Source organism: Monodelphis domestica, chromosome 5 (assembly GCF_027887165.1).
Source record: "Monodelphis domestica isolate mMonDom1 chromosome 5, mMonDom1.pri, whole genome shotgun sequence".
Lineage (NCBI taxonomy): Eukaryota > Metazoa > Chordata > Mammalia > Didelphimorphia > Didelphidae > Monodelphis > Monodelphis domestica.
Genome location: NC_077231.1, coordinates 150,161,350 through 150,174,104, shown reverse-complemented (window position 1 = coordinate 150,174,104; position 12,755 = coordinate 150,161,350). Strand labels below are relative to the sequence as shown.

The following is a 12,755-nucleotide window of genomic DNA, read 5'->3' as shown; positions in this document are numbered from 1 at the left end:
TCTTCCTCTTACCCTTATTCTTACATTTTAGTGCCCCTGCTGCCTGACTAATTCTTAGAATCAGAGGACCTGGGTGCAAATCATACTTCTAATAGTTACTTTCTTACTAGATATTTTATTCTAGAAAATCCATTGAACTCCTCTGAGCCTCTGCTTCTCCATCTATGAAATGGGTATGTTTGTATTACTTACCTGAGAAGTCTAGTCTGAGGAAAGCACTTTATAAACCTTTAAGAACTAAAGAAATTTGAGCAAGTGCTGCTGGTGCTGTTGCTATTATTGTTGCTGTTGCTACCATCATCACCATCAGTAGAAATAATACTGGTTAAGGACAATTTAATTTATACACATTGCCAAGCCTAAGGCCAATACAATACATTAGAGCTATACATTGTTATAGCCAGGTGCTGACTTTATCTTTTCTTTTTATATAAAGTTCTCCTTGTCCCCCAACCAATTTATTTTGTAAAGTTAGTTTATTATAGCTCCTGAGTCTCTGATAGGTGGTTCCATCCACAAACAATTGTGATGATAAGTTTTTAGCCAGCAGTTCTCTGATGATAAAATGTATGCAAGAAACTTTTTTAACATTAATATGACTTATTAACGTTTTCTCCTTCACTTTCTTGAGTTTAAAGTAGACAGTCAACAAAAAAATAAATCAAGTCTTAGTTTATAGCATTTACTGATTTCCAAGGTGTTAATCCTCACACTGAAATGTTAACAATTGCCAATTCCAGTAGGCTCGGTCAAATCCCCAGTTATACCTATTTTGGGCTGCTTCTCAGCAGTGAACCTGAGTCGATCAGAACCTACATGGCAAAAGGTGTTTGTATCTCAAACCTTTGTGCATTTCCCAGACTCATATGTGCATTATAAATGAGTTTATACAGGACACAAGGAATTTTAAATTGAGGCTTCCAAAAGGAAGAAGTCTAGGCAAAAAGTATTTAGTTGTTATGGCATCACCAAATTGTTCCAGAGAAATGGAGGGAAAATTGGCATCTGGGATGAGGGGGTCATGTTCAGCTCAGAGAGTCCCATAAGTCTCCTCAGTTGCTAGCCTTTAAGTTTAGAGAATAATGGAAAGAGTACTGGTTGTAAAACCAGATACAAATTCTGATTCTGATTCATATTTCCTTTGCCATATTAGATAAATCCTTTAGCCCCAATTTCTTCATTTGCAAAATTAAGAAGTTGAAGTAGATTGCCTTTGATCTGGAGTTCTAACTTTACATCTATGCTTGATCATCTTTATATGCTGTGACCTGGCCAGAGGAAAATTCAACCACTGAAAACTTGGCTGACCACATTTACATGTTTCATTAGTGTCTATGTCAGTAATTAAATGGTTTACACTGATTCTTTTCCCTGAGTTTTATCATGAGATATGACCTAGGAAATGACTTTATAAAAACCTTTTAGCATTATGGGTTTCAAAACAATGAAGCATGTAGTGTGAAAGGTGGGTGGAGAGATCCCAACATACAGAGGAGCTGAGAAAGCAGCAGAGGCATTTCCTGTTGGCCACATGAAACTAACTTTCACTATTTAGTTGCAGTGATGGCAAACCTTTTAGAAACTGAGTGCCCAAATTGTACCCTCAGGCTACATGTGAGCTGTCCCATTACCCCAGACAGGGGAGAGAGGAAGCTCTCCCATTCGTTTGCTGGGCAGAGGGGCAGGTGATGTGAAAAAATGTCTTGGGAAGGTGGAAGGGAGAAGCCCCCTCCAACACATGTGCCATAAGTTTGCCATCTAGTGTGAAACATGGCACTGAAAATTTATAGGCATATATGTATATCTGTAAATATTCATACTCTTAAGTCTTCTGTTCTAGAAGAAAATGTCACTCAATAATTTCCTTTGCCAAGTTAGCATTATTTTTTCCCATGACTTGGAGCAGATTTGCTAAGTTGCCCCCCCCAACCAAAAAAAAGAGGTCCCAGTGAATCTATTAAAATTCCAAGATCTCGTGAAAATAACTATCCAGATGAAGAAAGTTGCCTCTTCCTTACACTTACTTTACTTTGTCTTTGGCAGAATCCAACTCCAGGTCTTCCTGACTCCAAGTACATCTTTGTATATACTATCCTATATCCTTCTCACACTTCTCTGTGCACACACTCATTCTTATCTTCCTCCAAAACTTCTCCAGAACCAATATAGCAATATCGTGGCACCCTGCAAGAGTGGGCTCCATCTGGGCTCCAACCAAACCTCTATGGTTTTGACTGACTAAATGAAGAGAATTCAGATCAAGCTGGAGTTCTTTGAGAAAATTGTTTCTTGGTCTCAACACAGTCTGTGTGTGAAGTATTTTCTGCTAAGAATGAAAATGCCACTGCAAAAGAGAAAAATCTTTTCCATCTGGAGTTATCATCTGGGAATAATCCTTTGAGAGGTAGTTCAGATAGCAAGATGCTTACTCATTAACCTGAGAACTACAATAATTAAATGATATTCCTTCTGTTTCCAGTGAGGACAGAGTAATAGAACACTACAAGAAGTTGAATGGTCAAACCAGAGGCCAAGCAATTGTAAAGTAAGTGGGAACTCTCCAGTGTTTCTGAAGTATGTTTTTGTTAATTTGTATAGCCCCTATGTCAGAACTGTTTAGATCTTTTCTAAAAGACACTTCCCCAAGGATAGTGTTTGAATTTTACCTTCAAATACATGCCTAAGAAAGGAAATCTCACATACAAGAAACTCATTTAATTAAATGACCACTCTGACCCATTTTCTTTTTGTATTCATGTGTTGTATTCCTTGTTCCACAGCTACATGAGCATTGTAGAGTCTCTCCCTACCTATGGAGTACATTATTATGCAGTAAAGGTAAGTGACTCCAGAATGGAAGAACCCAGTTTTCTAAAGATTGCAACCTTCCCTTTTGAAAAAAATATTTCTTAGGTGTAGTTAGGTAACTCAGTGGATTGAGAACCAGCCTAGAGCTATGGGATAACTTTGAAACAATGAAAGCCCTTCTAACATGAAATTCTATGATGTTTAAAAGTGTATAAAGAGTAAATTAATTGGCAGTTGTGACTAATTATCCTCCATTTCCCATGAAGACAAAACAATGGGAAGAGGGTTTTTATTACACACTTGGGTTAATTATTAGAGAAAACTTAGTGAATGCAAATCTTGTAAAAGTCTCAAACAAGTCAACTAGTCTTAGTAAGAAGGGTTCTGTCTATATTATATGACCTTTAATTCCATTTTTTTAAAGAATATGATCCTAATATTGGCTCTATCATGAAAGATGAGCTGATTAATGGGACTTGGGTAAACTCCAAAAGGACAGAAGAAAATGAGCATTTATTAAGTGTTAACTATATTATTCCCATCTTAAATTTGAGGAACCTGAGATGAACAGAAGTTATGTGATTTGTCCAGGGTTATGTGTAAGTGTATGAGGTCATATGTGAACTTCCTACCTCCAGCCCAGAGCTCCATCCACTGTGCCACCTAGCACACATTTTTAAACTTCAGTTTATTGCTTGTTCTCAATTTCTCTTCATCAGGATAGAGATTAGGATTAGCTTCAATATAACATCTCCTTTATTATTTTTCAGTCTTTTCAGACTATGCCTGACTCTTCACGACCCCTTTGTTGATTTTCTTAGCAAAGATACTAGAGTAGTTTGCTATTTCCTTCTCCAGCTTATTTACAGAGGAGGAAACTAAGGCCAACAGGGTGAAGTGACTTGCCCAGGGTCACACAGCTAATAAGCCTCTTAGGCTAGATTTTAAATCAGGAAAATGAGTGCCAACTAGCTGCCAATATAACAATTGTGAGGCTTCTACAGATATTCAAAAGATGATGATGAATCTGCTTGAAACTTTAATCTTCTCTGCCTATGGTCATGGCCTTGGTTTGTATAGCAATACAGTTCAGCAAAAGATCATTTCTTGTATGCACTCTGTCACTGAATAAACTTTTATACTTTATGCTAGTGAGCAGCAATAGGGCTTGAGTTTCAAGGAAACTAAAGGACTTGAGATTTCTTGACTTCTGGAATTTAAAAGTATCAGTAATTACTACCTATGTACCTAAAAAGCATATGAGCCCAAATCTGCCTAAATCAAGTGTATTAAGATTTCCCATTTTGTAGCCCTGCTGTTTCACTAGTGCAGTCTTTTATGGGATTATAAAAATACTAACCTGCTCAATCCAGTGATTCAATAATATTCGATTTATTCCTGCTTTGCTTCCTGAAAACATTGTTGTAATTTATGGAATCAAGATGGTTTAGACAAAGATGTGACATCTGAAAAATATGCTCAAAAAACCCCAAACTCACATTTTTCCCCAAATGAAATCTATTCTGTTAGAGGGAAGGTTTTAGAGAACTACCTCTGAGGTCCCTGATACATGACAGTTCTTAAAAATGCTTTCCATTCTACAGGTTTGGACTTTCTGTGAAGACAGGGTTAGAAACACCAAACAATTTTGTAGGCATTGTACTGAGCAGCATTCTAAGCAGGGTCCTTTGCCAAGATCTCTCATCATAAACTTTGGCATCTTTGGGATTAGTGAGCATCCCTTGTAACTGACAAAGAACCCCTTTTTATGTCATATAAAAGGTTATCTAATCTGACCTTTTCTTTTTTATTTTTGATGGATACTTATAAATGTGAGATAGTAGGCAGGTATTTAGAATAACTACCAGAATTTTATTATCTAGTGACAAAAAACTTAAGTAAAAACTTTGTTTCATTTTGTTTTTTCTTTCTTCTTTTCCTTCCTTCTCCCCTCCTTCCCTTTTTTCATCTCTTCCTCCCTCCCTTCTTTCTTTACTTCCTTTTGCTTTCTCTCCTTTTTTCTTTCCTCCTTCCTTCCTTTTTTCCTTTCTTCCCTTCTTTCTTCCTTCCTTCCTTTCTCTTCCTTCTTTCTTTCTTTCTTTCTTTCTTTCTTTCTTTCTTTCTTTCTTTCTTTCTTTCTTTCTTCCTTTCTTCCTTTCTTCCTTTCTTCCTTTCTTCCTTTCTTCCTTTCTTCCTTTCTTCCTTTCTTCCTTCCTTCCTTCCTTCCTTCCTTCCTTCCTTCCTTCCTTCCTTCCTTCCTTCCTTCCTTCCTTCCTTCCTTCCTTTTCCTACCTTCCTACCTTCCCCCAATCCTAGGGACTTGCCATATTAATGGCACAATTAGTGTGGGTCAGTCATTATATTTTAACCCTACTGCAGTTCAGAACTGCAGAGCTCTAGTGATCCACCCAGCTTCAGGCTCCCCATCAAAAAGGACTATATGTGCCAGCACTATAATAATTAATTCACTTGTTGCCCAAATGTCCTCTTACATTGTCATTTAAAGTCTTTTGCTATATATACAACTGAGGAACTGGCCTTGTCAGTTATTCCCTCAGTTCTAGAAAGCTATCTTTATTGTATTGTATATAGAGTAGAATATTATATACTACTCTAAACCCCACCAAGTGCATTTATTCATTTCTGCTAAATGAGGAAACCAACCCTGAATCCCTAAAGCCTCAAGAGTAAAAAAGATAAGTAATTTCTCAGAAATATAGATATGTTTTATTACAGAGAACATAATTCTCTAGAATCATAGAATTTTAAAGCTTAAACATACCTTAGAAATAATTTAGTCCAATTCCTTTTCTTTTCTTAAAACTGTCATATAATTGCCCAAGGTCACACTGGTTGTAAGTGCCATAACTGGGGCCCTTGACTCCTGTTCCAGTACTCATTCTTCTAGGCCATGTTCTTCTTCAGCAGTTCACACATAATAAACCCGCACTAGATTGTGTAACATTGTAAGAACTGAATGAACTTTAGGGTTATTTCAAGGAACTTAAACCGTCCCATCTCAAGCACCTCTCCTCCTCTTCAAGTGAACCAGAGTTTTCTACCTTGGTTGATCTTTAAAATTCAGCCTCTATAGTCTATGACATCAATCCCACCTCACTCCACCTTCTGTTCTTTTTTTTTTTTCAATATTCTAGGATAAGCAGGGAATTCCATGGTGGTTAGGACTCAGCTACAAAGGAATTTTCCAATATGATTATCATGATAAAGTGAAGCCAAGGAAGGTAAGTCTGTTATTATTTGTTGTGTTAATGTCTTGTTGTCTTAGCTGACTTGTGGAAGGAACCCAATGATCCCATAAACATGTCAGTCATTTAAGGAGTTTGGCATCACTTAAAATTCATCACAGATTTCCCTGAGTAAATTGCTTTCCTCACCATCACAAAGGAAAACTCACAGTAAGGGGAGTAAGTTTCTCTTGTCTCCAGTCCACAAGAAGGCATGAATGGGGTTGTATTTAGGAGAAAAAACAAACTAAGAGATCCATTGTTTGGGTTGGGGGAGGTGTTGTACAATTGATTAACACACTCTGAAGGCTTTTGTTTCCTAAACCAGAAGTATTCATGAACTTTGATAGCCTGTTGCATTCCTTAGTGTACCAGAGAAAGGGGAGGAGCATTAAAATACATTTGAATGTGGAAGAGTTCATATAAATCAATGACAATTCATTTGGACATCAAGACATTGACCATAAATCTGGAAAACTTAAGGTCATGCAACAGGGAGGGGAAAGCTAGGCAGGAAGCTATTGACAATGTCATTGTAAATATACAACAAAAGGTTTGAAGGGACTTTCTTTTCTTTTTTCCTTAGTTTTCACATATTTCCCAGACCAGAGTAAATTGAAAAATTATAATGGAAAGACCTCCAAGGACAATACTAACAATAAGATTCCCTGTCAGAGAATAATAGCAAGAACCCAGTTCAAATTCAAAGCCTCATATAAAAAACTTATCAAGAGAGAAACCAGTATGGGTGACTATTATGTCATCTTAGAACACTTCCCAAGTTTCTTTTTCCCTGAGTAGGATTGTAAGCCAATCTGCATATCTAAGTTTATTTTAGTTTATCCAATTAGCATTTGGCCATAGTTTACTCCTTTATTAAATTGGTAGAATAAACTGGCCCTAGAGAAGAGAATGTTAGTTTGGTTATCACTGAATCCACTAAGTTCAAAGAAAGAAATCTGGATAGAAGATGGATGAATGGTTCACCAGGGAACAATTCAGTAGGAATTTGGCTCTTTAGGGGGCCAAGGGAGAGGGTATCATTATGTAGCTGTCTTTGAAATCTTTCCAGTTTTCGTTTTTTATGATCTAGAGGAGGGGCTGGATATTTCATTCTTATTTCCCCCCCACCCCGCTTTCTCTGCTGCCAATTTCCCACACTCTTTGTCTCTGCTGCTTCTAAATAATCCCCTGTACTGTTCTATCTCTTCTTTGTCTCCCTCATTTTCTCCATATATACCTCTTCATTTTAGAATATTGGCATATTAGCTCTGAATTGGATCCTTAAAGGTCATCTTTTCAAGCCATTATCCCATTTTCCAAAGGAAGGAAATGAGACCTAGAGAGGTGAAGTCATTTGCAAAAGATCACACAACAATAAATATCAGGCTTTGGGCCCCAAGTTCCATAAGATTATCAAATCCAAATCCCTCATGGGTTCTCTTTTTGGATATCTCAGCTGAATTGCCATAGGACAAAATCATCAAGACTGACGATCCCTCTTTTTCATTTTGGTGGATTTTTTTACTCATTTGAAGTCTAGAAGTAAGAATAGGAGAGAAAATTTATTCCATTGACTTCTATGTCACAAATAGAGTTCTAAATTTGGGTTGAATTGAGCCTTAATAGTAGCTTGCATTTACATAGCACTTAAATGTGTTTTACATATATTATCTCATTGTTATCCCCATTTTACAGATGGGGAAATTGAAGCTGAGGGAAGTTAAATGAGTTGCCCAGAGTCATACAGCTAATAAGTCTTAGGTAGGATATTACCCTAGGTCTTTCTCTCTAATGACCATTCTAGTACTTTATCCTCAATGACAATTTGGAACTTAGAGACAAGGCTGTATATAGAATATAACTAAGGATGGTGACCCTATACTGTAGGCAGGACCTAAGAATTGTCAACAGTCACTGAGCACTTAAGATACATGTGTATGGATCTATGCTCTTAGAGCTTCATGAAGGACATAAGGGACATTTCCTCACCCTTAAATCTAGTTAGGAAAACATACTTGCACAAGATAATTGTTATGGTTCGATTGTTTTGCAGATGTATGACTCTTCCTGACCCTATTTGGGGTTTCCTTGTCAGAGGTACTGGAGTGGTTTTCCATTTCCTTCTCCAGCTCATTTTATAGATGAGGAAATTGAGGCAAACAGGCTTAAATGGTTTGCCCATGGGCCACTCAGCTAGTAAGCATCCAAGGCCAAATTTGAACTTAGAAAGATGAGTCTTCTTGACTCCAAGACTCTAACCATTGGACTACCTAGTTGCCCATTCATAAGAAAATAAAAGACAATAAAAGGCAGCATACATTAAATACAAAACGATTACTCTTCTGAGCCTTATGGCTCCTTTACATAAAAGGGTCTATCTGAAAATGTAAATCTATTTTAAAATGAAACTTTAGGGAAAGAAATTAGCCAAGACATATTCACCTAATAATGCACATCCCCAACAAAAAAACAATGGAAAACTGTGGTCCTAAGCAATAGGAAGTAGAACACTGTGCAAGTGGAGCTGAGCTAATAGTGTTTTTTTTAGAGGAGATCATATTCCCAAAGGGCAGCTAGATGATGCATTGAATAGAATGGAATTAGGAAGATCTGAATTCTAATCAGCCCTCAGACACTTACTAGCTATGACCCTGGGCAAGTCACTTAACCCGGTTGGTCTGAAGTTCCTCATCTATAATGTGAGCTAGAGAAGGAAATGGAAAACCACTCCAGTATCTTAGCCAAGAAAACCCAAAATGGGGTCACAAGAGTTGGATACAATTGAAACAACTCAACCACAAAATATTCCCACAGCCTCATCTATCAACTAAATCCTCACAACACTTTGAAAGGAGACCCATGTAGTCTATATGGAGGTCTTCTTTGCTCAATTCATTTCCAGTTTGAGCTGCTCTTGCCCAGCAACAGGTTTGCAGTTTTCTTTGAGTCTCTGCCCCAGTTGAAGCAGAGGTAGCCAGTGGCACTGTGTGAAAATGATGTACACTTTGAGTGTCCACAATGATAGGAGTGAGACTGCCTTCCTTGCCTTGGAGGGACCAGAGGAATCCTGTGGTAAGCAGGGTTTTAATGGTTTTAGCAAACAATTAACACAGTCAGAAGAGCTAAGCAGTCTAAACAGATCTTCTCAAGTGTTTCCATATGCCTTAAAAACATTTTTGGCATTCTGAAAGCTCTCCAGAAATGGCAACTGACTGTTGAAACTTGTTCTAGGTTTTCCAACTCTTGCCAGGGAGAGATTTCACAGTTTTTCTGCCATCTGCCATTCGGGTCAGATATCAGCCTGGGTAGCTCATCCTGGGGCTCAGGCTGCCTTTTGGGAAGAAATCAAATATAGTTTATTTTTTCAGAGGTATATTCTGTTCAAGGTACTAGAGGTTCTCAGCCCCTTTTGGATCTACTTCTGCCCAAGAGTCCTCCCCTCCCTCACTTCCTGCCACCTAGAGAGTACTTTTATGAAGCAGCTTCTTTGCAGACCTAGAGCCTAGCCTCAGACATGGCTTCCTCTTCTTAAAAAAAGCCATTTAGCTCCCTAGGAATTTCTAGATATATATGGTACAGGGGACCCTGCCAGGCTGGTTACTTGTGCTAGTCTTCTTCCTTCCAAGCTCAAATGTCAGTTTGGGAAGTATACTGGGACCTCGCAACACAAGCAGAATGGTCTCATATACCTCCCCCAAGTATGCAGTACTTAAATGTGAGAAATCAACTCTTTGTACTTAAAGTCATGTAAAATGGGGTTTGCCCAAATGCCTCTGTACAAAAACAAATAAGGTAGTGGGCCAACCAAATTCCCTAAAAAAGATTTTAATAAGCTGCCCATTTTGCCTCCAATGTCAGCATCTTGGACTCCCCTTTTTTTCTTTCTTTACCCAATTGTTCATTCTTTCTCATTCTCTAAATGTCCTTCCCCTCTCCTTTATACCTTTCAGCACTAAAACACTACATTCAAATATACCTTTTTGTGGTCTTATCTTTTTCTGTCTTTTTTCCCATAGCCACTTTACGTTAAGTTTGATGGGAATTTGTGTTGACAGTTAGAATCTTCCAAGGTATTTGTGCTGACAGAATTCATTTGTGTTCTGTGAGTTTTTTAGACCATTGTGAGCAAAGATTGGAATTTGATGTTGATAAATATGAGTAGATTTGTCATATCGACTTTTTTTAGCATGTCTAGCAGATCACACACATTTTTGTGCATGTGTGTGTGAGAGAGAGAATAGGGAAAATTCAGTTTAAGAATTGCTTTAAAAAATTGTTTTATTACATCAATGTTGCATTTCTTTCAAGAAATAATGAAGGAAACACAGTCAAATTAGTACCTCTGGCTAATGGTAAAACTTGAATTTTGTGTTGATATGAATAAATGACTAATGAAATAGACTTTGATTACTGGGGAGATCCTTCAGCAGGTTTCAGCAACCAATGTCATCGTCTTTTCCTTTGGTCAACTGTAAGTACAAACATTAGAAGATGCCCCCATAATAGAAGATTATACTTCCATAGTCTTTTCAGTATAAAGTGGAACCCATGAAATTGATCAGGGATTCTCCTTTATAAGGAAGGAACCCTTCCATTGTATTAAGAAGTTGAATTTATTTTCTTCAGTCTTTAGAACAATTAAAATCTAATAAGGGCAGTTCAATAGCACAATGGATAGTGTCAGTCCTGGAGGTAAGAAGATCTGGGTTCAAATTTGACCTCAGATACTTCCCGTTGCCTAGCTCTTGCCATTCTTCTGTCTTAGAATTGATACTGATAGTGGGTAGTGGTTTGAAAAAAATAGAAATCTCATGAACTCTGGCAATCAATCATTATGGTTTCTTATCTGAAATCAAATTCTGAATTAGGCAGCAAAAAATCAACATGGCAGACATTTTCAATGGCAGGGCTGCCTCATTCCACAGACAGACCCCAGATTCTTCATATATTGGACCAAGAACATAGAAAGTGCCTTCCCCTCAAAAATATCATGGTAATTTTTTTTTACTTTATTTTGGTCAATAAAATCCTCTTTTCTAAAATTTTGAGAGTTATTTGAGAGGTGACCATGCTATCACATTCTAAAGCACCCAAGTCCCATTGACTTGGTATACACCCAGTGAACTGAAGCATCCCACTTTCTTTTCCCTTTCTGAAATACAAGTTTTCCTGTCTCATCCCTGGAGACAGTATGGTAGATTCGTGTTACACAATGAACAATGAATTGGAAGATGTAGGATTTAGGAATATGGATTTAACCCTAGGAAGAACTTTAATGTCCATATAGTCCAAGTCCACCCATCACTTTGAAGATGAGGATACTGAGGTCCAGAGAGACTAAGCAATCTGTCCATTGTCTTCCAGGCAATAAGGAAAAGATCTAGGGTTCAAACCTAGAACCTTCCATTTCTAATCCCACTTGACTTCGATTAAGATCTAAGTCCTGCAACTCATATCTCTGTTATCCCTCAGAAAAGTCACATTCTCTTTGATCTCAGTTTCTTTGCCTATAAAATGATGATGGTTTAGGCTTAATGTTTTCTAAAGTTCTCTAAGAAGTCTAAACACTATGCAAAAAACCCTTTACTCCTAAGAATAACTTTTTAAAAAAATTTTATATAGAGTTAAAATGGAAACCCTATTATGGCAATGTAGTCTACAGGGGTGAAAACCAACAATCATCCATATACTAGTATAGAGCATAGCCTACATACAGGGCCAAACCTGATTACCAATTTAGATGGAGTGAAATCTTCCTCATGGGAAAAATGGCAGGATCATTTCCTTGTTATTTGGCTGTCCATATTTACTTATTTATTTGATGTGCTATTAGATGTGCTTTTATGTACACTTAGATGTACAATTAGATGCATTATGGAGTCCCCAATGAGGCTTCAGAAACAAGAGTGGTTTAAATGGCCTGCTGTTTATTCCAATTTAACATTTTTTTTTCAGAAGTGGCCAAAGCAGCTTTATGTTGTCCCAGAGAATAACTTATAACCAGGGGAATTTACTCTGAGAATTGATGTCATGACTATAAATTAGTAAATATTTTTGAACTGAGTGGATGAGGGGACAAGGAAAATCATATTTATAGGAAATACTCCATTTAATTGTGTCCTGATTCCCAGTGGAGTTACCCTGTTTAATTATTCAGTGTAACCATTTCTGTTTAAAATGATTTGTTTTTTCCTCCTTTTGACTTTTCTCCTTATTTCTGAGCTCTCTTGATCAGGGTCTGGTTCTGGGTTCTTATTCATGCTATATTCTCCATTCTCCATGGATACCTGCAGCTTGTGCTGGACTCTTTATATATTTAACATTCTTTGCATTTTGTAGCCTCTGCTCATCCCATGGTGCTTTGATCAAAAAGCTTCCACCCCACTCTTACCACCACCCGCTATCACCACTTATCAATCCTTCAGATCTCACAAAAGTGGATTGAGTGGTCCTTAGCAGGGTTCAAAAGCTTGTCTGGAACAGTTTCTGGCATATGGGTTAGCAAGCCATCCTCAAAGACCAGACCTGCAAGAATGCTTGTCATGAGAAAAATCCACCCTTAACAGTGTTGCTAGATTTTTCAACCCCCTCTTCCCCATACGTTTCTTGAACCACTAATATAAGTCATGCCATTGCTAAATAACTACATGTGGGTAAAAACCATGAGAAGCATATTATAGCATCCTTGGTTTTCATAAA

General features: G+C 37.5%; 1 protein-coding gene across 10 annotated transcripts in view; it reads left to right on the top strand.

Annotated features, from left to right (window-relative positions):
• FRMD4A (FERM domain containing 4A) overlaps positions 1 to 12,755 on the top strand; it is a 743,442-nt gene that overhangs the window by 637,972 nt on the left and 92,715 nt on the right. For all 10 annotated transcript variants that reach the window (XM_056800843.1, XM_007503986.3, XM_007503982.3 and 7 more), the window contains 3 exons: positions 2,480 to 2,545; positions 2,781 to 2,838; positions 5,964 to 6,050. In XM_056800843.1, coding sequence (XP_056656821.1) covers positions 2,480 to 2,545; positions 2,781 to 2,838; positions 5,964 to 6,050 — 211 coding nt within the window. The remainder of the gene's footprint in view (positions 1 to 2,479; positions 2,546 to 2,780; positions 2,839 to 5,963; positions 6,051 to 12,755) is intronic.